Source organism: Jaculus jaculus, chromosome 9, assembly GCF_020740685.1.
Source record: "Jaculus jaculus isolate mJacJac1 chromosome 9, mJacJac1.mat.Y.cur, whole genome shotgun sequence".
Classification (NCBI taxonomy): domain Eukaryota; kingdom Metazoa; phylum Chordata; class Mammalia; order Rodentia; family Dipodidae; genus Jaculus; species Jaculus jaculus.
Window position 1 is genome coordinate 132,943,312 of NC_059110.1, and position 24,735 is coordinate 132,968,046.

Here is a 24,735-nt window from a genome sequence, read left to right on the forward strand (position 1 = left end):
GCTCTCTAAACCTTTAAAATAGGGGCTGGAGAAATGGCTCAGCAATTAAGGCTTTTGCCTGTAAAGCCTGAAGAGCCTGGTTTGATTCCCTAGTACCCACGTAAAGCCAGATGCACAAAGTGGTACATGCATCTGGACTTTGTTTGCCGCAGCTGGAGGCCCTGGTGCCCCCCATTCTCTCTGTATGTCTCTCTCTCTGTTTGCAAATAAATAAAATATTTTTTTAAAAGGAAAGAAAATAAATGCAAAAAATGCATTGAGATGATGTACAAGTAAACCTCTAGTTTCTTGGTGGCATAGGAACACGGCAGCTGGGCATTAGCCACATGAAGCTGGTGGCTTCTGTATTGCACCACAGGAATGTAGAGCATTTGGGTCATTTCTTTCTCTGCAGAAAGTTCCCTTGACTGACTGTGCTGTGATCAGTGGTTTCTCTCTGTGAGACCAGTGAGAATTTGTCCAATGTCTATCTTCCTCTGGCACTTTCCTCACCCCAAATCCTGCACTGCCTGAATAGCCCCAGTAATCTGGTTATAGCCTTACCTCTCCCTTTTATTAAAAAAAAATTAAAACTAAGCTGGTCGTGGTGGCACACCCCTTTAATCCCAGCACTCAGGAGGCAGACAGAGGTGGGAGGATCGCCATGAGTTCGAGGCCAGCCTGAGACTACATAGTGAATTCCAGGTCAGCCTGGGCTAGAATGAGACACTGCCTCAAAAAACAAGCAACCCCCCCCCAAAATGAAAAACTTTATAATATTTGTTTGAGAGGCAGACAGAAATAGGCAGATAGAGAAAATGGGTGCACCAAGGCCTTTAGCTGCTGCAAATGAACTCCAGACGCATGTGCCACCATGTGCATCTGGGTTACATGGGTCCTGGGGAATCGAACCTGGTCCCTTGACTTTGCAGGCAAGTGCCTTAATGCTAAGCCATCTTCCAGCCTTATAGTCCTCTTTTATTGAGATTGTTTGCTTCATGTTGTTTGTGTCAATGATGATATTTCTTGCAGTAAGATTTGGGGTCATTATTTACTTATTATTTAATATTATATTTTAATTTACTTAACAGAGAAAGAGGGAGAGAGAGAATGTGTGCGCCAGGGCCTCCAGCCACTGCAAATGAACTCCAGATGCATGTGCTGCTGTGCATCTGGCTAATGTGGTTCCTAGTTAATTGAACCTGGGTCCTTCGCATTGCAGGCAAGCACCTTAACCGCTAAGCCATCCCTCCAGCCCTGTTTATTTATTTTTTACTAGAGAGAGAATTGGTGCACCAGAGCCTACAGCTACTGCAGTTGAACTCCAAAGTGTGTGCCATATTGTGCCCATGTGTGACCTTGCATCACTTTGTGTGTCTGGCTTATGTTGGATCTGGAGAGTTGAACATGGGTCCTTAGGCTTTGCAGGCAAGCGCCCTAACCACTAAGCCATCTCTCCAGCCCTGCAGTCATCTTTGAGATGATATTACCTTATATTGGTGGGGGAAAGGCAATTAATAATGTTAAGAACTCTGACAGTGCTGATAAAATTAGGCTGGAAATTGTGTGGGTGTGATGTCGAGGGAGGCTTTAAAATTCAAATGGTTGAAAATTCACTCAGAATTTCTGTGCTCCACAAGTTTAAAAGTTAGAATGTGAACTAAATTGTGAGCACTAGCTGTGCAAGTGTGTGTGTTCTCCTATGTCTAACCCTTCTTCCTGGTCTCTGTCAAGTTAGCTAACTGATCATTTCAAGGAAAAGAGGCCTCCTCTTTTATGTAGAATTCTTTTGATTCAAGTGGTTATGTTGTAACATATGGAACCTCCTGCGATTCACTAGGAGAGTAATGTTTCGACTTCCTCATGCTCACGCATACATTATGTAGTTCACACACTTGGGAGACTGGTCTGGCCAAGTGATTCATCCCAAATACTTTTCGGTAGGTGTGCTTCTGTATTGCCCTAGAAATACGGCTTCCTGCTTGACATCAGCACCAACACACTGCCTCTTTGTTTATAGTAGATTCTATTTATGGAACTGAAAAACTATTTCAGAAATGTTCATATTAATCAGCATAGAATCCTCTTGTCCATTTCTCTGTCTAATGCTTGTATAGCTCCCTCTATACCTGCTTGTGGGCCAGTCTAATCTGAAGAATGTCTAATGAAAACCATTTCATTATTTCATTTACTACTTTCTTTCTTTTTTTTTTTTTTTCACTTTAGCTCAGGCTGACCTGGAATTCACTATGTAATCTTAGGGTGCCCTTGAACTCATGGTGATCCTCCTCTCTCTGCCTCCTGACTGCTGGGATTAAAGGTATGCACCACCATGGCTGGCTTCACTTGTTGTATTACCTCCTTTGTTGAAGTTCGAGTTCATAACTTTAGAATTTTCAACTGTGATCGTATTATGCTTTCAAAGTGTTATGTAGGTTATACAAATTTTTATTGTATTTTTATTTACTTATTTATTTATTTTTTGATTTTTCGAGGTAGGGTCTCACTCTAGCCCAGGTTGACCTGGAATTCACTATAGAGTCTCAGGGTGACCTCGAACTCACGGCAATCTACCTACCTCTGCCTCCCGAGTGCTGGGATTAAAGGCGTGCACCACCACTCCTGGCTCAAATTTTTATTTATTTGCTGTTTATTTGCAAGCAGAGAGAGATTGAAGACAGAGAATGGAGGTGTGCCAAGGCTTCTAGCCTCTGCAAACAAACTCCAGATATATGTGCCTATTTGTGCATCCAACTTTATGTGGGAACTGGAGAATTGAACCAAGCTTTGTAGGCAAGTGCATTAACTGCTAAGCCATCTCTCCAGTCACGATAACACAAAATTTTAAAGTATCTTTTCCTTAATTTCAGCTATATATTTGAATTTTGAGCCTGAATTTTTCAGGTAAAAGGCCTTAGATATTTATTTATTTTTGGTTTTGTTCTTGTTTTTCGAGGTAGGGTTTCACTGTAGCCCAGCTTACCTGGAGTTTACCATGTAGTCTCAGGGTGGCCTCGAATTTATGGCGATCCTCCTACCTCTGCCTCCCAAGTGCTGGGATTAATGGCATATATCACCATGTCTAGCCAGATACCTGATTCTTTGTAAATTTGGGAGATTACCTTCTTTTGGGGACAGGGATGGGGCATTTTGTATTTTGCTTTGTCTCAGAAAAGATCCAACAGTGGAAGTTGTAGCAGGTACCATGCACTTGAATGTGCCTTGATAAAGGCATGAAACTATTTATTAACATATGACTGCATTTGTATCACTATTTGACTTAAAAGTGCTGGCAGTGCTTTTGATGTGTGTATTTGTATCATGTGTGGGTGTGTGTACATAAAATGGCACACGTGGAGGTCAGAGGACAACTTTTTTTTTTAAATTTTTTATTTATTTTTTTGAGAGCGACAGACACAGAAAGACAGATAGAGGGAGAGAGAGAGAATGGGCGCGCCAGGGCTTCCAGCCTCTGCAAACGAACTCCAGACGCGTGCGCCCCCTTGTGCATCTGGCTAACGTGGGACCTGGGGAACTGAGCCTCTCGAACCGGGGTCCTTAGGCTTCACAGGCAAGCGCTTAACCGCTAAGCCATCTCTCCAGCCCCAGAGGACAACTTTTAAAAAATATTTTATTTATTTATTTGATAGAGAAAGGGGGGGGGGGGAGAGGATGAATGGATACACCAGGGCCTCCAACCACTGCAAAAGAACTCCAGATGTGTATGCCCCCTTGTGCATCTGGCTAACATGGGTCCTGGGGAGTCGAACCTGGGTCCTTTGGCTTTGCAAACAAACGCCTTAACTGTTAAACCATCCTTCCAGCCTGGTGAATTCACCCCTCCATTTTCCCACTCACAAACTTTTGAGTGCCCATTCTTGCCTTCTGCCTTCTGAGGCAGGGTTTCTTGCTCGTGTTCATTGCTTTGTTTGCCAGGTTGGTTGGTCTGCGAGCTTCTGGAAGTTGTTCTGTTTCCTCCTCCTCCCGTCTTGCGGTAGGTGTGGTAGGTGTGCTGGGATGACAGAAACCCACCACAGCTTCTGAAGAGCTAGCTCCCTCTTCTTTGGTTTTTGAGGGAGGTTCTCACGCAAGCCTGGGCCGACCTGGAATTCACTGTGGAGCCTCAGGTTGGCCTTGAACTCACAGTGATCCTCTTACCTCTGCCTTCTGAGTGCTGGGGTTAAAGGTGTGCACCACTACTCCAGGCCAGCTTGCTGTCTTGAATAAAGAAAAGCTAACCATTTTTATTATTGTATTCCTCCCCTCTTCTTGCAGCAAAGCGCGATACTTTATTGTAGACGCCCGGCACGGAAGGTCTGGCGGGAGGAGAGCCTGCGCCGGGCTGCAGCCCCGATTTACGGCTCCTGCTCCCAGCTGCTGGCTCAGATGAGCACCTCTCCACTTAGCCGCAGTGTTCTTTTCTTTTTATTATTTTTATTATTATTGACAACTTTCCTAATTATAGATAATACACCATGATAATTCCCCCTCTGCCATTTTCCCACTCACACATTCACCCTTCATCATATCCCTTCCCCTCTCTATTAGTCTCTCTTTTATTTTGATGTCTTCATCTTTTCCTTCTATGTTGAAGGCCTTGGTGGGTAGTACCAGGCATCGTGAGGTCATGGATATCCAGCTCATTTCGTGGAAGAGTGCCTTGTAAGGAGTCCTACCCTTCCTTTGGCTCTTGCGTTCTTTCCACCACCTCTTCTGCAATGGGCCCTGAAGGTGTGACAGAGATGTCTCAGTGCGAGCACTCTGCTGTCGCTTCTCCGCAGCACTTCCGAGTCACCCCAGTGGTCACCGCCATCTGAAAAGAGAAGCTTCTCTAACCAAAAGTGAGAGTAGCATTAATGTGTGAACATGATCATTAAGTGTTTATAGGGCAGTTTGGTGAGCAAAATAGAAGCATTTAGCCAGACAACAATAGGTGTTACTCCCCCAGGGCTCATGACCTCCCCCACCATAGGCTTTTTTTTTTTTTTTTCTAAGGTAGGGTCTCACCCTAATTCATGTTGACCTGGAATTCACTATGTAGTCTCAGAGTGGCCTTGAACTCTCAGCGATCCTCCCATCTCTGCCTCCCGAGTGTTGGGATTAAAGGTGTGCGTCACCACTCCCAGGCTCTGCCATAGGCTTTTTTTTTTTTTTTTGCTTTGCTTTTGACTAGGTTTTCAGTACCAGGCATGAATTTCCTCCCTTGAAGCATGCCTCCAGTCCAATAAGAACTATTATTTTAGCCCATTAGTAGACAAACCACTGTTGCATCCTTTGGCTCATTTGGCCTGGCTGGCCAATCTTAAGGCTTGCAGTGTCCACTGTTACCACCACTGATGACTTCTCTCTCCCATTGGGCTTAGCCTCAGTTTTCTTTCTGACCAGCCAGTTTCTGGTGTCAGCTGTAGGTGAGGCCCTTAAGCAGTGTGTGTACCCTCCTCTTCTTTCTCTTAGACAGGTGTAACTTCCTTCCTGTCAGTTGATGGCTTCTCACGTTGGGGTTGTTCCTTACTGGCATTCTGGGCAGTGACAGGCCCAGTCGGCTTCAAGGGTGCCTGCTAGCCTAGCCCTCTACTTTTGGGTGGTGTGTGTTTTCCAGACTCATGGTACACAGCTGATTCTTGGTCAGAGATCAAAGACTGAGCACAGCAGGAGAAACAGCGACCCTGGTTCCCTGGTGCGTGACTGGCTCAGTGCCTCTGGCTGTTGTAGAGCGCTGCCCTCAGCGTGCCAGCCTGCACCTTCAGTCACTTCTGCTGGCTTTTCTCCTGGGAGGGTTTGCTTCTAAGGCTAAGTCTGTTGGGTTATAGTGTGTGCCATTTAAAGGGCTGAGCCAGCTGTACCCCATCACTTACTGCCTGAAGTTTTTTCCGTAAGGCTCCAAACATTCAGTTAATGTTTTAGACTTGCAGCCCCTTGTTCTGGTTATATGGACAGTATATGAGGTGACACTGCCATTTTAATTATTACCTCAGTTTTAACTCACTAAATATTGTTATGCTTTGGATAAAATGGACCAAATGACAATGAATACTGACCACAATTCACTGACCCCTGGCCTGAATAAGCAAAGGCCACAAAGATTTTCTTCTTGGATTTCTTCCAGAAAGTTTATAGTTTTGCCGCCTTCTCTTTCCTTGCCTTCCCTCCCTTCCCCTCCCCTTCACTTCCCTCCCCTTCACTTCCCTCCCCACCCCTCCCTTCCTCTCCCCTTCCCTCCCTTCCCCTCCCTTCCCTTCCTCTCCCTTCCCTTCCTTTTTTTTTTCCTATTCAATTTTTTTTATTAACAACTTCAATAATTATAAAAAATATCCCATGGTAATGCCCTCCCCCTCCCACTTTCCCTTTTGACACTCCATTCTCCATCATATCCCCATCCTCTTGAGCTCACGGCGATCCTCCTACCTGTGCCTCCTAAGTGCTGGGATTAAAGGTGTGCGCCACCACGCCTGGCTATCTTTTTTTTTTTTTTTTTTTTGGTTCTTTTGAGGTAGGGTCTCGCTCTAACCCAGGCTGACTTGGAATTCACTATGTAGTCTCAGGGTGGCCTTGAACTCATGGCGATCCTCCTACCTCTGCCTCCCAAATGCTGGGATTAAAGGCGTGCGCCACCATGCCCGGCTAATCATGGGTTTTTGAAGTGATTTAATTTTTTTTTAATTTTTTTATTTATTTATTTGAAAGTGACAGACACAGAGAGAAGGACAGATAGAGGGAGAGAGAGAGAATGGGCGCGCCAGGGCTTCTAGCCTCTGCAAACGAACTCCAGACGCGTGCGCCCCCTTGTGCATCTGGCTAACGTGGGACCTGGGGAACCGAGCCTCAAACCGGGGTCCTTAGGCTTCACGGGCAAGCGTTTAACCGCTAAGCCATCTCTCCAGCCCTGATTTAATTTTTAAATATTGGGGATCTCCAGTAGATATGTATCTTTTTTATATAAAATATTTGAGAGCACATGTGTGTGCTAATGAGAGAGAGAGAGAGAGAGAGAGAGAGAGAGAGAGAAAGAGACAGACAGAGGCAGACTGATAAAGTGAGTGGGCACAGCAGGGCCTCCTGGCACTGCAAACAAACTTGAGATGCGTGTGCCACTTTGTGCATCTGGCTTTATGTGTGCATGTGTGAGAACTGAACCCAGGCAGTTAGGCTTTGTAAGCAAGTACTTTTAACCCCTGAGCCATCTCTCTAGCCCTAGTAGATATCTTTCTATTATTGGCTTAAAAGAACACTATAATTCCATTATTGTTACTGGGATTGTTGTTGTCTGAGCCTGGGGCCTGGCAGCTCTAACAAGTAAGGCCTGGCCTCCTGCCCTCAATAGTCCAATTAAAGAAACAAGTAATGGGGAATTCAGAAAAGGGGATTTATTCACTGTGGCCACATTGGGAAGAACAGAGGTCCAGTGGACCCCCCCCCCCCCGAAGTTGTCTTCCTGGCGCTAGCAGAGGTTCAGGTGTAAATAAAGGACAGGAGGTGTGTGTTGAAGCGGTCCTCATCAAGGTGGGGTCCTGCTCAACCCGGACCCCTCCTTGTCTAGTTCCACTACTTCCTACTGCAAGATGGTTTGAGACTTGTCAGAAGTTTGAAATCTTGGGAGATACGTTGTTCCTCTGGCTGCCACTACTAGTCTTCAGCCTTTTCCTTCTCTCAGCTGATTCTTGGAGAAATTCTATATTCCTAGGGAGCACTGTTTGAATAGTGATAGGGAAGGAAGGCACAGGTGTCTCTCCCTAGAACGAATGTGTTCCTTCCTGCTGGGGTGCTTACATGATGGTCGGAGAACTCAAATGACTAAGTTTTAACCTGGTGCACCCCTGTGATTGCAGAGCCTGGGAGGCTGAGCCAGGACTCTCTTGAATTCAATGGCAGCCTGCGCTAAGTAGCAAAAGTAACAGAAACAAGTTGAGCTGTGTTTGCTGGCTGGACACATTGTTTCTTTAGATGGATTTAATGTTTGCAGTTGGAGAAAAGCTGTATGTATGGGTGGGCCCAGTTAGTGCTTTGCCCAGCATATGTGTGAGAGTTTGGGTTCAATCTTCAGTCCTGAGGGAGGCCGGGAAAGGAAGGAAGGCGTAGTGTATTCTGCTGTCAGGTAGGGCCTTCTATAAATGTTAGGCCAAGCTTACTGGTGGTGCTAACATCTTATGTATTTGTGCTGATTTGAGGTCTCCTTGTTCTGTAGGTTACTGAGCTAAGTATTGTAGGCCACAGCTATTGTGACAGACTTTTTCCATGCAGTTTCCTCTGCATAGGCTTCATATGTTTGGAGGCTCTGATGATCTACAATGTTAGGGTTCCTCTCTGTCTCTCTTTCTCTCAATACGCCCAGTTTATTTCTTATTTATTTTACTTAAAAATTTTTTTATTATTTTCTTTATTTTTTGGGGGGGGGTTCAAGGTAGGGTCTCACTCCAGCGCAGGCTGACCTTGAATTCACTATGGAGTCTCAGGATGGCCTCGAACTTATGGTGATCCTCCTACCTCTGCCTCCCAGTGCTGGGATTAAAGGCATGTGCCATCACGCCCAGCTCTTATTTTCTTTTTTTTCCTCAATTTTAATTAACATTTTCCATGATTATAAAAAATATCCTATGGTAATAACCTCCCTCCCCCCACTTTCCCCTTTGAAATTCCATTCTCCATCATATCCCCTCCCCATCTCAATCTCTTTTATTTTGATGTCATGATCTTTTCCTCCTCTTATGATCGTCTTGTGTAGGTATTGTCAGGCACTATGAGGCTGTTTTATGTCTGGAGGGAGTAAAATTTTATTGTTTTCTTTATTTACAACTTCCATAATTGTAAACAATATCCCATGGTAATTCCCTCCCTTCCTCCTCCAACTTTCTTCTTTGAAACTCCACTCCCCATCACATCCCCTCCCCCTCTCAATCAGTCTCTTATTTTGATATCATCTTTTCCTCCTATTATGGTGGTCTTGTGTAGGTAGTGTCAGGCACTGTGAGGTCATGGATATTCAGGCCATTCTGTATCTGGAGGAGCACATTGTAAGGAGTCCTACCCTTCTTTAGCTCTTACATTCTTTCTGCCACCTCTTTTGCGATGGTCCCTGAGCCTCGGAAGATGTGATAGAGATGTTGCAGTGCTGAGCCCTCCTCTATCATTTCTCAGCACCATAGTACTTTTTAGTTATCCCAAGGTCACTGCCATCTGAAAAGTGAAGCTTTTCTAACCAAAAGTGAGAGTAGCATTAATACATGGGTATGAATGTTAAGAGAAGTGCTTTCCAGGCAATTTGGTGAGCATAGTTTATACATTTAGCCAGACAGCAGCAGACGTTACACCCCTAGGGCTCATGACTACCCTAGTTGTAAGTTTTTAGTATCAGGGATGTATTCCTTCCCATGGAGCAGGCCTCCAGACCAATTAGAGAGTGGTTGGTTTACCCCATAACAAACGGGCCACTATTGCACTCGTTCGTTTGGCCTGGCTGGCCAAATATAAGGCTTGCAGTGTCACACTGTTGAGTCTCTTCTGGTGATTTCTCTGTGTCCCATTGAACTGCATGCAGTGTGGCTTTTTCCAGCTTTCTGTCAGCTGGTCTACATGGAAGAGGTTTTCAGCTCAGCTCCAGCAGGATTTCTCAGTGTCCTTGCAGCCCAAGTATGTGGAGTCTTTAGCAATAGGGTCTTACCATCTATTCCTGGTGGGAAACCAAGGGCCTTAACAGTGGCCTGTAATGTTTTGGGGACATCAGGGACCTCTCTGGCCAACAACTCACTGGAAGGTATCCAATCCTTGGCACTGAAAATTTTCTACTAACAATCTATGGCTCCTGTGTGTTCCATTGTCCAAAAAGGTAGGTTTCCATATGACTTATTTATATCCTCTTAGATTTTGATTAGCCCTCCCTCCACCTTTCCTTTCACTCAATCTCTTCCCCTGACCTCACTTAGGCTTTTTCACCTCCATTAATCTGTTCTTGTACTTACATATATACAATACCTTCCTATGACTCCCTCCCTTTCTATTCTTTTTGTATCTCCTTTCTACCTTACCTGGTCTGTGCTACTGAGTTTTCTTCCTGCTCACACAGAAGTCCAATCATTTGTAGCTAGGATCCACATATGAGAGAGAACATGCGACATTTGGCTTTGGGGGCCTGGGTTGCCTTTCTAAGTATAATCCTTTCCAGGTCCATCCATTTTTCTGCAAATCTCATAACTTCACTTTCCTTTACTGGTGAGTAGAACTCCATTGTGTAAATGTGCCACATCTTCATTATCCATTCATCAGTTGAGCGACATCTAGGCTGATTCCATTTTCTAGCTATTGTGAATAGAGCAGCAATGAACATGGTTGAGCAAGAACCTCTGGTAGTGAGACGAGTGAGGTATTTTTAAAAACTATAAAAACTTTAAAAAAATTTTTTTTTCTTCAAGGTAGGGTCTCACTGTAACTCAGGCTGATTTGGACTTTACTATGTAGTTCATGACTGTAGTCCAGGCTACCCTTCAACTCACAACAATCCTCTTACCTCAAAAGATGCTTTTAATGCCTGGCGTGGTGATGCACACCTTTAATCCCAGCACTCGGGAGGCAGAGGTAGGAGGATCCCCATGAGTTTGAGGCAACCCTGAGATTACATAATTAATCCAGATCAGCCTGGGTTAGAGTGAAACCCTGCCTCAAAAAAAAACAAAAAAAAAAAAAAAAGGAAAAAAGATGCTTATATGACCTGTTAGGCGTGCATACTTGACTTCTGCTTCTTTACTCAAATGGCATCTTCTTTATTTTTCTTTTTCTAGGCATGGTCTCACTCTAACCCATGCTGACCTAGAAGTCATTCTGTAGCCGTAGGCTGGTTTCAAAGTCATGGCAGTCCTCCTACCTCAGCCTCCTGAGTGCCAAGATACTTAACTTAACTTTCGGGCTGGAGAGATGGCTTAGCACTTAAGGTGTTTGTCTGCAAAGTGAAAGGATCTCTGTTTGATTTTTCCAGGGCCCACGTAAGCTGGATGTACAAGGGGGCATATGCATCCATAGTTCATTTGCAGTGCCTGGAGGCCCTGGCGTGCCCATTCTCTCCTTCTCTTCCTCTTTCTCTCTCTCTCTCTGACTTTTTCTCTCATAAATAAATAAATAAATAAATAAATAAATAAATAAATAAATAAATAAATACGTTGAAAAAAATTTAAACCTTCAGCTGGGTGTGGTTGGCCCACACATTCAATCCCAGCTCTCAGGAGGCAGAGGTAGGAGGATCACCATGAGTTCCAGGCCACCCTGAGACTACATAGTGAATTCCAGGTCAGCCTGGACTAGAGTGAAACTCTACCCTCCAAAAAAATCAATCAATAAATAAATTAAAACAAACAAAAAAGCTGGCCATGGTGGCACACCCGTTTAATCCCAGCATTCAGGAAGCAGCGGTAGGAAGATTGCTATGAGTTTGTGGCCTCTCTGAGACTGAGACTACATAGTGAATTCCAGGTCAGGCTGAGCTAGAGTGAGACCCTACCTCAAAAAAACAAAATAATGTTTTTTTTCCCCACCAGTTATGGTGGCAATCCTCCTACCTCTGCCTCCAAAGTGCTGAGATTAAAGGTCTGTGCCACCATGTCTCGCTAAAAATCAAACTTTTGGGGCTGGAGAGATGGCTTAGAGGTTAGCCTGCAAAGCCAAAGGACCCACGTTTGATTCCCCAGGATCCACGTAAGCCAGATGCACAAGGTGGCCCATGTGTCTGGAGTTTGTTTGCAATGGTTGGTTCCCTGGCGTGTGAGCGTGCGCTCTTACTCTTTGAAATAAATTTTTAAAATATCAAGTTTTGAGGCCGGAGAGATGGCTTAGTGGTTAAGGCATTTGCTTGCGAAGCCTAAGGACTTAGGTTTGACTTCCCAGAACCCATGAAAAACAGATGATGTGTCGGAGCATGCATTTGGAGTTGGTTTATAGTGGCTAGAGTCCCTAGCGCACCCATTTTCTTCCTCCTCTTTTTCACATAAATATATAAAAAATTAAGCTGGACGTGGTGGCGCACACCTTTAATCCCAGCACTTGGGAGGCAGAGGTAGGAGGATCGCCGTGAGTTCAAGGCCACCGTTGAGACTCCATAGTGAATTCCAGGTCAGCCTGGACCAGAGTGAGACCCTACCTCGAAAAAATATATATATATATATAAAAAGAAACAAAAAGTTTTACTTTCTATTAAAAATTAAACATGGGCTGGGGAGATGGCTCAGCGCTGAAAAGCACTTGGTTACAGTGTCTTCCTACGTGGATTTGATTCCTATTATCCGTGTACACCTGATGTCCAAAGTGGCGCATGCACCTTGAGCTCCCTCAGTTACACAGGAGCCCTGTCTCACCCCTGTCTCTCTCTTCTTGTACATACATAAATAATACTTATAATAATTGAGCCTAATTATACTCTTTTGGGGATGGGGATATAATATGTTCAGTGGTAGAGCATGTGCTTAGCATGTTAGAGGCCCTGAGTTCAGTTCCCAGCCTTAAAAACAACTCTCCTAGGCTGGAGAGATGGCTTAATGGTTAAGATGCTTTGCTGGGAAACCTAAGGATCCATGTTCGATTACTTGGTACCCACATAAGCCAGAAGCACAGGTGGCGCATGGGAGTTCCTTTGCAGTGGCTGGAGACCCTGATACACCCTTTCTCTTATCTGCAGAGGTAGGAGGATCACTGTGAATTGGGGTCACCCTGAGACTACATAGTGAATCCCAGGTCAGTCTGAGCTAGAGTGAGACCCTATCTTAAAAACCAAAAACAAACAATAAACAACTCTCCTGTTGGCTGTGCTGGGGCATACCTTTAGTCCCAGCACTTGGGAGGGAAAGGTTAGGATTGCCGTGAGTTCGTGGCCACCCTGAGCCTACAGGGTGAATTAAACCTCCTAACAGAGTATCAGCACTTACAGTTAGTACTGTGAGAAGTGCTCACACTGTTCAGTATGTATATAAACAGAGTGGGAATGGAAGCTATTTTGCGATTCCCAGCAAGATTATATATTATGTGGAGTTGGACTGTTCCACTTTTTTAAGCTAACAGAAGAGTTTCTTTTTTATGAGGTAGGGTCTCACTCTAGCCCAGGCTGACATTCAATTCACTATGTAGTCTCAGCTGGCATTGAACTCACTGCATTCCTCCTACCTCTGCCTCCTGAGTTTTGGGATTAAAGGCGTGTGCCACATGCCCAGCTAAATATTTTATTTATTATTTTTGTTTTGTTTTGTTTGTTTTTTTGGTTTTTCGAGGTAGGGTTTCACTCTAGCCCAGGCTGACCTGGAATTCACTATGGTGTCTTAGGGTGGCCTTGAACTCTCAGCGATCCTCCTACCTCTGCCTCCTAAATGCTGGGATTAAAGGTGTGCGCCACCACGCCCGGCATTATTTATTATTTATTTGAGAGAGGTGGAGGCCATAGAATGGGTGGGTGCACTAGAGCCTCTAGCCACTGCAAACAAACTCCAGATACATGCACTAACTTGTACATCTGGCCTGTGTGGATCCTAGAAAAAAATTAAAATAGGGGCATAATTTGTTCTATTTATTTATTTATTTTGGTTTTTCAAGGTAGGGTCTTACTCTTTCCCATGCTCACCTGGAATTCACTATGTAGTCTCAGGGTGGCCTCAAACTCACAGTAATCCTGTTAGGTCTGCCTCCTGAGGCTGGGATTAAAAGGCACGGGCCAACACACTCGCTTCTTTTTCTTTTTTTTTAAATGAAATTTTTTAAAAATTTATTTATTTTGAGAGCGACAGACACAGAGAGAAAGACAGATAGAGGGAGAGAGAGAGAATGGGCGCGCCAGGGCTTCCAGCCTCTGCAAACGAACTCCAGACGCGTGCGCCCCCTTGTGCATCTGGCTAACGTGGGACCTGGGGAACCGAGCCTTGAACCGGGGTCCTTAGGCTTCACAGGCAAGCGCTTAACCGCTAAGCCATCTCTCTAGCCCGCTTCTTTTTATTTTTAAGAGAGTGAGAATGGGCATGCCAGGGCTTTTTTTCAGTCCCCGTGATTGTGCTTTAGACACATATGCCCCCTTTGTGCATGTGTGGCATTACACACTTGTGTTTCTTTGTTTTTGTTTGTTTGTTTTGAAGTCGGGTGTCATTCTAACTCAGGCTAACCTAGAATTCACTATGTAGTCTCAGGGTAGCTTTGGACTCATGGTGATCCTCCTACCTCTGTCTCCCAAGTGCTGGGATTAAAGGTGTGTGTCACCATGCCTGGCTTGTTGTATCACTTTTTTTGTTGTTGTTTGTTTGGCTACATGGGACCTGGAGATTTGAGCATGCATTCTTAGGCTTTGCAGGCAAACGCCTTAACCACTAAGCCATCTCTCCAGCCCTAATTTCTTTTGTGTATGAGTATACACGTATGGACTCACCAGGGTGCCTTGTGGCGGAAAACAAATGCCAGATGTTTGAACCACTTTTGTGTGTGTGTGTCTGGCTTTTTGATTACTGGGGAATTGAACCCATCTGACAGGTTTTGGTACCAAGTACCTTTAGCCACTGAGCCATCTCCCCAGCGGGTTGTCTCCTACCCACCTTTTACAAGTCTTACGTCTTCAGCAGTTAAAGGTGCTTGCTGGCAATGCCTGATGGTCTGGGTTCAGTACCCACTCAAAACCAGCTATGTAAAGGGGTACATGCATCTGAAGCTCATTTGCAGCAGCAAGAGTCCCTGGTACACACAAACACCTCTGTCTCTCAAATATACATAAAAATATATAAAAAATAAATAGAAGTTTAAGTCTTGGCCAAAGAGAAATGGGGTATTTAGAGACTTCTACTTTATTATTATTTTTTTTTATTTTACTTTTTGGTTTTCCAGTGTAGGGTCTCGCTCTAGCCCAGGCTGACCTGGAATTCACTTTGTAGTCTCAGGGTAGCCTTGAACTCATGGTGATCCTCCTACCTCTACCTCTTAAGTGCTGGGATTAAAGGTATGTGCCACCATACCTGGCTTATTATTATTATTTTTTAATTTAGTTTTTTCAAGGTAGAGTCTCACTCTAGCCCATGCTGAACTGGAACTCATTCTGTAATTCCAGGCTGGCTTCCACAGTGACCATCCTACTTCTGTCTTCCAGTGCTGGGACCAGTGGCGTGTGCCACCTCACCGTAGTTCATTTTGAGTTTCCTCATTTGAATGGAAAAATAATTGGGTTTTGTGGGATGTAGGATTCCCACCCAGTCACTGCCTGTCAGTTCTTGGTACAAAACGAATCTCTGCCTTCAGTAGGTGGAGATTAGACTTTTGTAGCTTACTTTTGAGATAGCTTTATACTACAAGACTCCTGCATTTTGTAAGTGAAAACAAATTGATCGCAGAAGGGAGGGATGGATAGTAGCTTCTAGCTTTTAACAAGTTTTCTTATTTAAAAAGAAGAGTTAACTGTAGTATGTCAAAGTTGTTTGGAGAATTAAATGAGGTATGTGAACATGTGATAAGCTTTCAAATGTCATATAGTGATTTACACACACATATATATATGAACAGACATAAGTGTGTAGCTTGGGTGTTTTTAACTGATAGGTTAAAAATTATGCTTCAAAAAAAAAAAATCCAAAACATATCCCTTTAATCTGGGCAGAGGTAGGAGGATCACTGAGTCCTAGACCACCCTGAGATACAGAGTGAATTCCAGGTCATCCTGGGCTAGAGTGAGATCCTACCTGGAACAACCAAAATAAATAACTTACGGTTCCTATCCAGGTGTGGTGGTACACGCCTTTAATCCCAGCATTTAGGAGGCAGAGGTAGGAGGATGGCGGAGAGTTCGAGACTACCCTGAGACTACATAGTAAATTCCAGGTCAGCATGAGCTAGAGTGAGACCTTCCTGGGGAAGTGGGGGGGATTATGGTTCCTTGTTTGTTTCTTAGGGAAGAAATTATTTCCCCCTCAGTGCTGACACTCCCCTCCCTCTTCTCTGCTCTCCTGTTCCCCCTCTGCCCCTCCACATCATGCCTGCCTATGCTTCACTGTGAAGTTTCTCTCACTCTAGCCCAGGCTGACCTGGAATTCACTATGTAGTCTCAGTGTGGCCTTGAACTCACAGCAATCCTCCTACCTCTGCCTCCCAAGGGCTGGGATTAAAGGTGTGTGTCACCACGCCCGGCTGTTTATTTAATTTTTAATGAGTGAGAAAAGATGGATGGACATGCCATGGCCTCCTGCCACTGCAGATGAACTCCAAATACAACACCACTTTGTGTATCTTGCTTTTATGTGTGGGGACTGGGGAATCGATCCCAGGCCATTTTGCTTGTAAGCAAGTGTCTTTAACAGTTGAGTCATTGCTCTGGCCCCCAGTCTGTCTGTCTGCTTGTCTTTTATATTTTGTTTATTTATTTATTTCCTGGGGTGGGAGAGAGGAAGAGGTAGATAGAGAGAATAGGTGCACCAGGGCCTCTATCCACTGCAAAAGCGCTCCAGACCCCTGCACCACCTTTTGCGTCATCTGGCTTTATGTGGGTACTGGGGAATCAAACCTGGGTCCTTAGGATTTTTAGTCAAGTGCCCTAACCATGTCTCCAGGCCCTCTTGTTATTATTTTAACTTGGAATCATAGGGAAATTGATGATTGTAGAAGTGATATGATGCAATCAGTTGTAATGATATCATTTTTCTGTTTGCAGGTAGGCGAAAACCAAGAGTGCATCGGCCTCGTTCTCCAATATTAGAAGAAAAAGACATCCCACCCCTTGAGTTTCCCAAGTCCTCTGAGGATCTAATGGTGCCTAACGAGCATATAATGAATGTCATTGCCATCTATGAGGTACTGCGGAACTTTGGCACTGTTTTAAGATTGTCTCCTTTTCGCTTTGAGGACTTCTGCGCGGCTCTGGTGAGCCAAGAGCAGTGCACACTCATGGCAGAGATGCACGTGGTGCTTCTGAAAGCTGTTCTGCGGGAAGAGGACACCTCCAACACGACCTTTGGACCTGCTGACTTGAAAGACAGTGTCAATTCCACTCTGTACTTCATAGATGGGATGACGTGGCCAGAGGTGTTGCGGGTGTACTGTGAGAGCGATAAGGAGTACCACCATGTTCTTCCTTACCAAGAAGCAGAGGATTACCCATACGGACCAGTAGAGAACAAAATCAAAGTTCTTCAGTTTCTCGTCGATCAGTTTCTTACGACTAATATTGCTCGTGAGGAGCTGATGTCTGAGGGTGTGATCCAGTATGATGACCACTGTAGGGTTTGCCACAAACTTGGGGATCTGCTTTGCTGTGAGACATGTTCAGCTGTATACCATTTGGAATGTGTGAAGCCGCCTCTTGAGGAGGTGCCAGAGGACGAGTGGCAGTGTGAAGTTTGTGTAGCACACAAGGTGCCTGGAGTGACTGACTGTGTTGCTGAAATCCAAAAGAATAAACCATATATCCGGCATGAGCCTATTGGATATGACAGAAGCCGGAGGAAATACTGGTTCTTAAACCGAAGGCTCATAATGTAAGTGAATCTGGTCACGATTTTTGTAGACATTTAAGAATAAGCCACTTACCTTTGTGATCAGAATAGCAGAGCTTTGCTAATGATGTCATCTAAACTTTTGAAATTTACTAATGAATTGTAGTGGAATAGTTTTGAAACTGAAGGAAATGTGCATTAACAGTTTTGAAGTTGTGAAGAAAGAATATATAAAGATGTAAAGTGCATAGCATTGTTTTCAGTGCCTAGGAGAAGAAAGAAATAGGATGTTCCTGGGACAAATGCCCTGTGAGCCTCCCTTGGCCATGTACAGCCCCTGAAGTGACTTGCGCCCTGCGTTGGTGTTAGGTTGCCGTGGCATTTTTCTGCGAGTTTTACTGCATGTCTTTGTAAAATGGAGCAGCACGAGCGAAGCTTGCTGCGTAAACAGAGCTGGTTCCGTCACTGTTAGCCAGCTTCCTGCAGGAGATAGTCCCCGCAGATTTGCTCAGAGTCCGCCTTCAGGTGTTTCCAAAAGCACTTCCAAGTTGGACCTGGTGGCTCAGTCCTGTGATCCCAGCTATTTAGAAGGCTGAGACAGAGGGTCAGAAGTTCATGGTCTGCCTGGACTATAGAGTGAGTTGAGACCCTGCCTCAGGAAGTGAGAAGCAGGCTGAGGATGGCATAGCTCAGTGGTAGAGTACTTGCTTCGCATGTGTGAGGTGATAGAGCCAGGGGCGTGGTGGCGCACACCTTTAATCCCAGCACTTGGGAGGCAGAGGTAGGAGGATCACAGTGAGTTCGAGGCCACCCTGAGATGACATGGTGAATTCCAGGTCAGCCGGGGCTAGAGTGAGACCCTACCTTGGGGGGGAAAAATCGAATATGTGAGGTGATGGGATTACAGCAACAAACGGGAAGTTCTTCAAGCATCTGGTTACCTCATTCAGGAAGTCTGGTGTGGCTGAGGCTGGACTGAGTTCGGCTTGAACATCCTCTAGAAGCCCAGTGGCTGGAGAGCACTGGCCACCTTGTATTTATTTTCACCTTCTAAAGTTTTCAGAGCCTTCTTCCAGTTCTCAGAATTAGATCAAGAGGGAAATCTGTGGAAGGATGAAATAAGTTTATGATGGGGGAGTGGGAACTTCACCAGTGTACCCCTCAAGAAACCTGAACCCATTGTGACTCTTGACTTACTGTCATCTGGTGTTAGCTGAAGCTTGTTCTGCAGGTGCCCAGCATTCAGCCCCTGTGTGGGTCTCTTGTTACCCACTGAGCATTTGATGGCATTTCAGCCTGGCAGGTGTGTCCTTTAGTGCTGAGAACTCTCCTGGTCGACTTCCTTCTCACCTTGTCCCCTGTGTATGTGTCTGGAGCTGTATTATTGAACAGTGGATTGACCACCTGTTTGGTCTGCTTATTTTTTGTTTTTCTCTCCAACTTTTTCCTTTTTTTCTCCTTGGATTGTATGTGGTGGTATTCACTTTCCTAGATTAAAAAATATCCATCCACATATATTTGATAGCAAGAAAGAGGCAAAGAGCGAGAAAGAGAGAGGGAGAATGGGCCTCTAGCCACTGCAAACAAACTCCAGACACATGCACCCCTTGTGCATTTGTCTTAGGTGGGTCCTGGAGAATTGAACTGGGATCCTTTGGCTTTGCAGACAAATACCTTAACTGCTAAGCCATCTCCTCAGACCCTAGAATGTTTTGATCTTAGTTTCAACCCTAGTTTTTCTTTTCTGCTACCATATTTTTAATTTTTTGTTTATTTTTATTTTTTAGCTTTTTTATTGACAGCTTCAATGCTTACAATTAGCCAGGATAATTCCCTTGCCACCCCCACCTCCCCCTTCAAAAATCCACACTCCGTCACATCCCCACTTAGCATTAGTATCTCTTTTATTTTGTTATTATGTTTTTCTCCTATTACAGTGGTCTTGTGAAGGTTGTGCCAGGCACTACAAGGTCATGAATATCCAGGCTATTTTGTCTGGAAGACTGCTTTGTAAGCAGTTCTGTCCTTCCTTTGGCTCTTTATGTTCTTTCTGCCACCTCTTCTGCAGTGGACCCTGAGGCTGGAAGGAATGATAGAGAAGTTTCAGTGCTGGACGTTCCACTCCTCCGTCACTTCTTCTCAGCATTATGGTGCCTTTTGTGTCCTCCCAGTGGTCACTGCTATCTGAAATTAACATATGGGCATGAACATTAAGAAAGTGCTTATAGGGCTGGAGAGACACCTTAGTGAGTAAGACGCTTGCCTGCGAAGCCTCACGACCCACGCTCAACTCTGATCCCACATAAGCACAAAGGCGAGGCAACCACAAGGTCACACATACCTACTAGGTGGTAAAAGCATCTGGCATTTGATTGCAGTGGCTGAGGCCCTGGCCCAGCAATTCTCTCTCACAGTCTCACCAAAAAATAAATAAATAAATAAATTGCTTACAATGCAGTTTAGTGCACATAATACATGCACTTAGCCAGACAGAAGCAGGTGTTACACTCTTACGGCTCAATGACGTCCCCCACCATGGGCTTTTGATTGGGTTTTCAGTACCAGGCATGTATTTCCTCCTGTAGAGCAGGCCTCCAGTCTAACGAGAGAGTAGTTGGTTTCCCCCATAACAGACATGTCAGTATTGCCCCCATTTGGTCATTTGGCACGGCTGGCCAAACAGAAGAAGGCTTGTAATGTTGTTATGGTGAATTATTATTTTTTGAGCTAAGGTTTCACTCTAGTCCTGGCTGATCTAGAATTCATTATGTAGTCTCAGGGTGCCCTCAAACTCATGGTGATCCTCCTACCTCTGCCTCTGCAGTGCTGGCATTAAAGGTGTGTGCCACCATGCCCGGCACTGTGGTTTTTCTTGTTGCTGATTTATAGTTTAATCCCATTGTGATCAGATAGAGTACAAGGAATTATCTGTTTTCCTGTATTTGCTAAGATTTGCTTTGTGTCCTAATATGTGGTTTATTTTAGAGAATGTTCCATGTGCTCTTGAGAAAAATGTGTATTCTACAGCATTTGGATGGAATGTTCTGTAGATATTTATTAGGTCCATTTGTTCTTTGATATCATGCAATCCAGTTGTCTCTCTGCTTTTTTTTTGCTGAGATGACCTGTTGATTGATGAGGTGGGGCACTGAAGTCACCCACTACAATTTTGCTTGGTGTTATCTGTGACCTTAAGTCTAACACTGTTTGAATTAGAAGCCACCATGTTAGGTGCATATATGCTTAGGACTGTAATGTCCTGGTGTAAGTAGGCCATTACCTTTTAGGATGGCTTTGGTCTCAGCTATACAGCACACCCACTTGGGTCCCTCTTTACTGTGCTCAGGTAGCCAGACTGGGTCGTGGTTGCTCTGATCTCCTGCGCTGTGTGCTGTGTAGCTGAGTTTTATTCCTGAGGTCTCTGGTGGTTGTCAGTGCTTGGCAGTTGGGGAAGAGGAGGTTGCGGAGGATGCCTGAAGTTGTATCTGAGCTGTGGAGTCGCTCAGCTGGATCCTGTTGTCTTCCCCTTCAGGTTTCTTGAGTTTGCGAGGAGGCTGGTGTGAGTGGAAAATCCCATCACCTGGCTTCTCCTGTGACTCAGGCAGAGCCTGGTGGCCACGGCTGCTGCACTTCTGCCTGCTTCTGTGGTTTCTAGAATCTCTGGATCTCTCCTACTTCTGTGCTGTGGTTGATGGTTCCTTATACACCTTCACTTTTCAGTAGAAGAGTGTACTTTGCTGTTTTTCTGTTTATTCCCCTCTAGGTTCTTTAGCGTGGCTCCTACGCCACCAACCTACTCGGAAGTCCCTAATGATTTTTTTTTTTCCAATTTTTTAAAAATTTATTTAGCTGAGGCAGAGAGAGAAAGCAAGAGAGTGCAAGAGTGAGCGCACACGCATGTCAGGGTCTGTGTACATGAATAGTGGTCTAGGCCTTTGTCAGTTTTAGAAGCCTATAGATGACTTAGTAATCATAAGACCTCAAAGCAACATTTATTTTTTTAATTTAATTTTATGTTTTCTCAATTTTTAAAACATTTTCCATGATTATAAAAAATATCCTGGGCTGGAGAGATGGCTTAGTGGTTAAGTGCTTGCCTGTGAAGCCTAAGGAGCCCAGTTTGAGGCTCAATTCCCCAGGACCCACGTTAGCCAGATGCACAAGGGAGCACATGCATCTAGAACTCATTTGCAGTGGCTGGAGGCCCTGGCATGCCCATTCTCTCTCCCTCTCTCTATCTGCCTCTTTCTCTGTCGCTCTCAAATAAATAAATAAAAATATTAAAAAATATATCCCATGGTAATTCCCTCCCTACCCCCTTTTCCCCTTTGAAATTCCATTCTCCACTATATCCCCTCCCCATCTCAATAATTCTCTCTTTTATTTTGATGTCGTGCTCTTTCCCTCCTCCTATGATGGTCTTGTGTAGGTAGTTTTAGGCACTATGAGGTCATGGATATCGAGGCCATTTTATGTCTGGAGGGAGCACGTTGTAAGGAGTCCTACCCTTCCTTTGGCTCTTACATTCTTTCTGCCACCTCTTCCGCGTTAGACCCTGAGCCTTGGAAGGTGTGATCGAGATGTTACTCAGTACTCCAGTCACTTCTTTCTAGCACCATGATACCTTCTGAGTTGTCCCAAGATCACTGCTATCTGAAAAGAGAAAATTAAGATTCTCTACCCAGAGAGAGAGTAGCATTAATATAAGGGTATGAATATTAAGAGAAGTGCTTACTGGGCAGTTTGATAAGCATAGTATATACACTTATCCAGACATCAGCAGATGTTACAGTCCTAGGGCTCATGACTACTCCTGTTTTAAGTGTTCAGTATCAGGGATGTATTCCCTCCCTTGGAGTGGTCCTCCAATCCTGTTGGAGGGCAGTTGGTTTCCACCAGAAGTACCACTATTGCACCTGTTGACTCATTTGGCCTGGCTGGCCAGTTATAAGGCTTGCAGTGTCCACTGTTGATTGTCTTCACTGGTGTTATCTCTTTCTCCCATTGAACTGCATGTAGAATGGTCAAAGCAACATTTATTGAGAAACTACTGTGTGCTTTGCAGGCTTCTCAGTATTTTGTGCAGTTCTTAATTTAACCTTGACAGCAACCTAGTAATGTAGTTCCTGTGTTTGTCTGCATTTTCTAGATGGCGAGGCTAAAGCTCAGTTAAAGAGCTGCCCCCAACCCCAGGAGGACTGCTAGTAGATGGCCCGAAGTCTCTAGAGTCCGTTACAGTGCTGCTTCCAGGGCCTGGCTTTTCACTGCAGCCTCGCTTCCGTGACCGCCTCGAAGGGGCTGCAGCTTGTGTGCGTAGCCGTTATGCTGTTTGTTACGTGCTCACTGAGTATGATTGAGAGATTTGAAAATTTGAAATGAGGGTGTTTTTAGAAGATACAAACTTGATGAAGCGCTGTTCTGTGTGTTTTATTCTGTTGACACATCAGGAAGCAGATATGCTTAGGTAAAGCAGATAAAGGGAGACTTAAGAAAGCCAAGGGTGTGGTGGTACATGCTTGAGACTATATAGTGAGTACCAGGTCAGCCTGGGCTGGAGTAAGACCCTACCTCGAAAAACCAAAAAACCAAAAACCCACCAACAGCCTTCCAAATCCCATGATTGAGGGGACTTAAGCCACACGGCTGTGTGTGTGAGTGCAGGTGGGAGTGCGCCATGACACACGCAAGTCAGAGGACAGCTTCCAGGGCCAGTCCTCCCCTGCCTGCTGCTTCTCTTCTTGTTCACTGGACTGTGAGCTTCCCGAGCATTCTCCTGCCCCGTCACTGCAGGCACGCTGGGCTCACGGATGCCGCTGCGGTGTCTGGCGCCACGTGGTGCCGGGATCAGCACTCTGTCCTCACACTTGCACAGCAACTGCTCCTTCCACTGGGCCATCTCCCCAGTCTTAAATTACACTTTTAAACGCTTGTAGATGAATCCTGATCCATTATTGGTAAAGCTAAAGTCTCTTCTAAGTTGAACAGAAATACTACTAATTTCAGTGCTAAATAGCTCCTTTTGGCACAGTAAAGTTCACAGAACTCCAGAACCACCGCAGATGGATGACTGAGGATTCCCCCTCCCTCCCTTGCAATCAAATCTCACGAAGTAGCCCTGGCTGGCCCAGAACTGGCCACGTAGACCATGCTGCAGGGACCCTCCCTCAGCGCTGGGATCTGAGCCCTGTGTCACCAGGCCCCTGGCCTGGCTAGACCATCATTCTTTTTATTTTTTTGGAGGAGGTTTGAAGCAGGGTCACATTCCAGTCCAGGCTGACCTGGAGCTCACTCTGTAGCCCAGGCTGGCCTCAAACTCATGACAATCCTTTCACTTCCACCTCCAAAGTGCTAGGATTAAAGGTGTGTGCCACTATACCCAACTCTGTCTTTTGTTTTTTCTTTACTTTTTTTTTTTTTTTTTTTTGAGGTAGGTTCTCACTCTAGCTCAGCCAATTCATTCTGTAGTCTCCTACCTCTGCCTCCCGAGTGCTGGGATTAAAGGTATGTGCCACCATGCCCAGCTTCCTTTTTTTTTTTTTTTTTGACACAGGGCTTCATCTAGCCCCTGCTGATCTTGAACTCCTGATTCTCCTCCTCTACTGCCCAAATGTGAGGAGTGAAGGGTTTCCCAAGTTTACCTTGAATTCACTGTGTAGTGTCAGGTTGGTCTTGAACTCACAGCAATTCTCTTGCGTCAGCCTCCCGACTGCTGGGATTAAAGGTGTACGCCACCATACTCGGCCCTTAAAGTTTGCTTTATTTTCAATACTATATCCAGCTACTTACAGTGGCATACACCTGTAATCCCAACACTCAGGAGGTGGAAGCAGGAGAATCGCTGTAAATTTGAGGGCAGCCTGAGGCTACCTTGTTGAATTCCAGGTCAGCCTGGACTAGAGTGAGACACTACCTCATAAAATTAAGAAAAAAAATTTAAATCCTATTTCAATAAGGTTATAATCAGATTTTAGGTATACTTGAATAATTGGAGGGGTTCAATATTGAGTCCTTTATGGGGCTTTTAACTCTTAATTTCTGTGGATTTGCTTAGAAAAGAAATTTTTAGATGGGCATGGTGGCACACACTTTTAATCCCAGCACTTGGGAGGCAGAGGTAGGAGGATCACAGTGAGTTCGAGGCCACCCTGAGACTATACATAGTGAATTCCAGATCAGTCTGGGCCAGAGTGAGAACCTACCTCGAAAACAAATAAATAAAAAAAGAAGAAGAAATTTAAGGCTGGGCATGGTGGTGCATTCCTTTAATCCCAGCATTTGGGAGGCAGAGTGTGGTGGTTTGATTCAGATGTCCCCCATAAATTTAGGTGTTCAGAATGCT

General features: G+C 44.8%; 1 protein-coding gene across 9 annotated transcripts in view; it reads left to right on the forward strand.

Moving 5' to 3' along the window:
- Positions 1 to 24,735, forward strand: part of Bptf (bromodomain PHD finger transcription factor) — a 137,607-nt gene that overhangs the window by 15,807 nt on the left and 97,065 nt on the right. For all 9 annotated transcript variants that reach the window (XM_045158569.1, XM_045158573.1, XM_045158567.1 and 6 more), the window contains exon 2: positions 16,616 to 17,438. In XM_045158569.1, the coding sequence (XP_045014504.1) occupies positions 16,616 to 17,438 (823 nt within the window). The remainder of the gene's footprint in view (positions 1 to 16,615; positions 17,439 to 24,735) is intronic.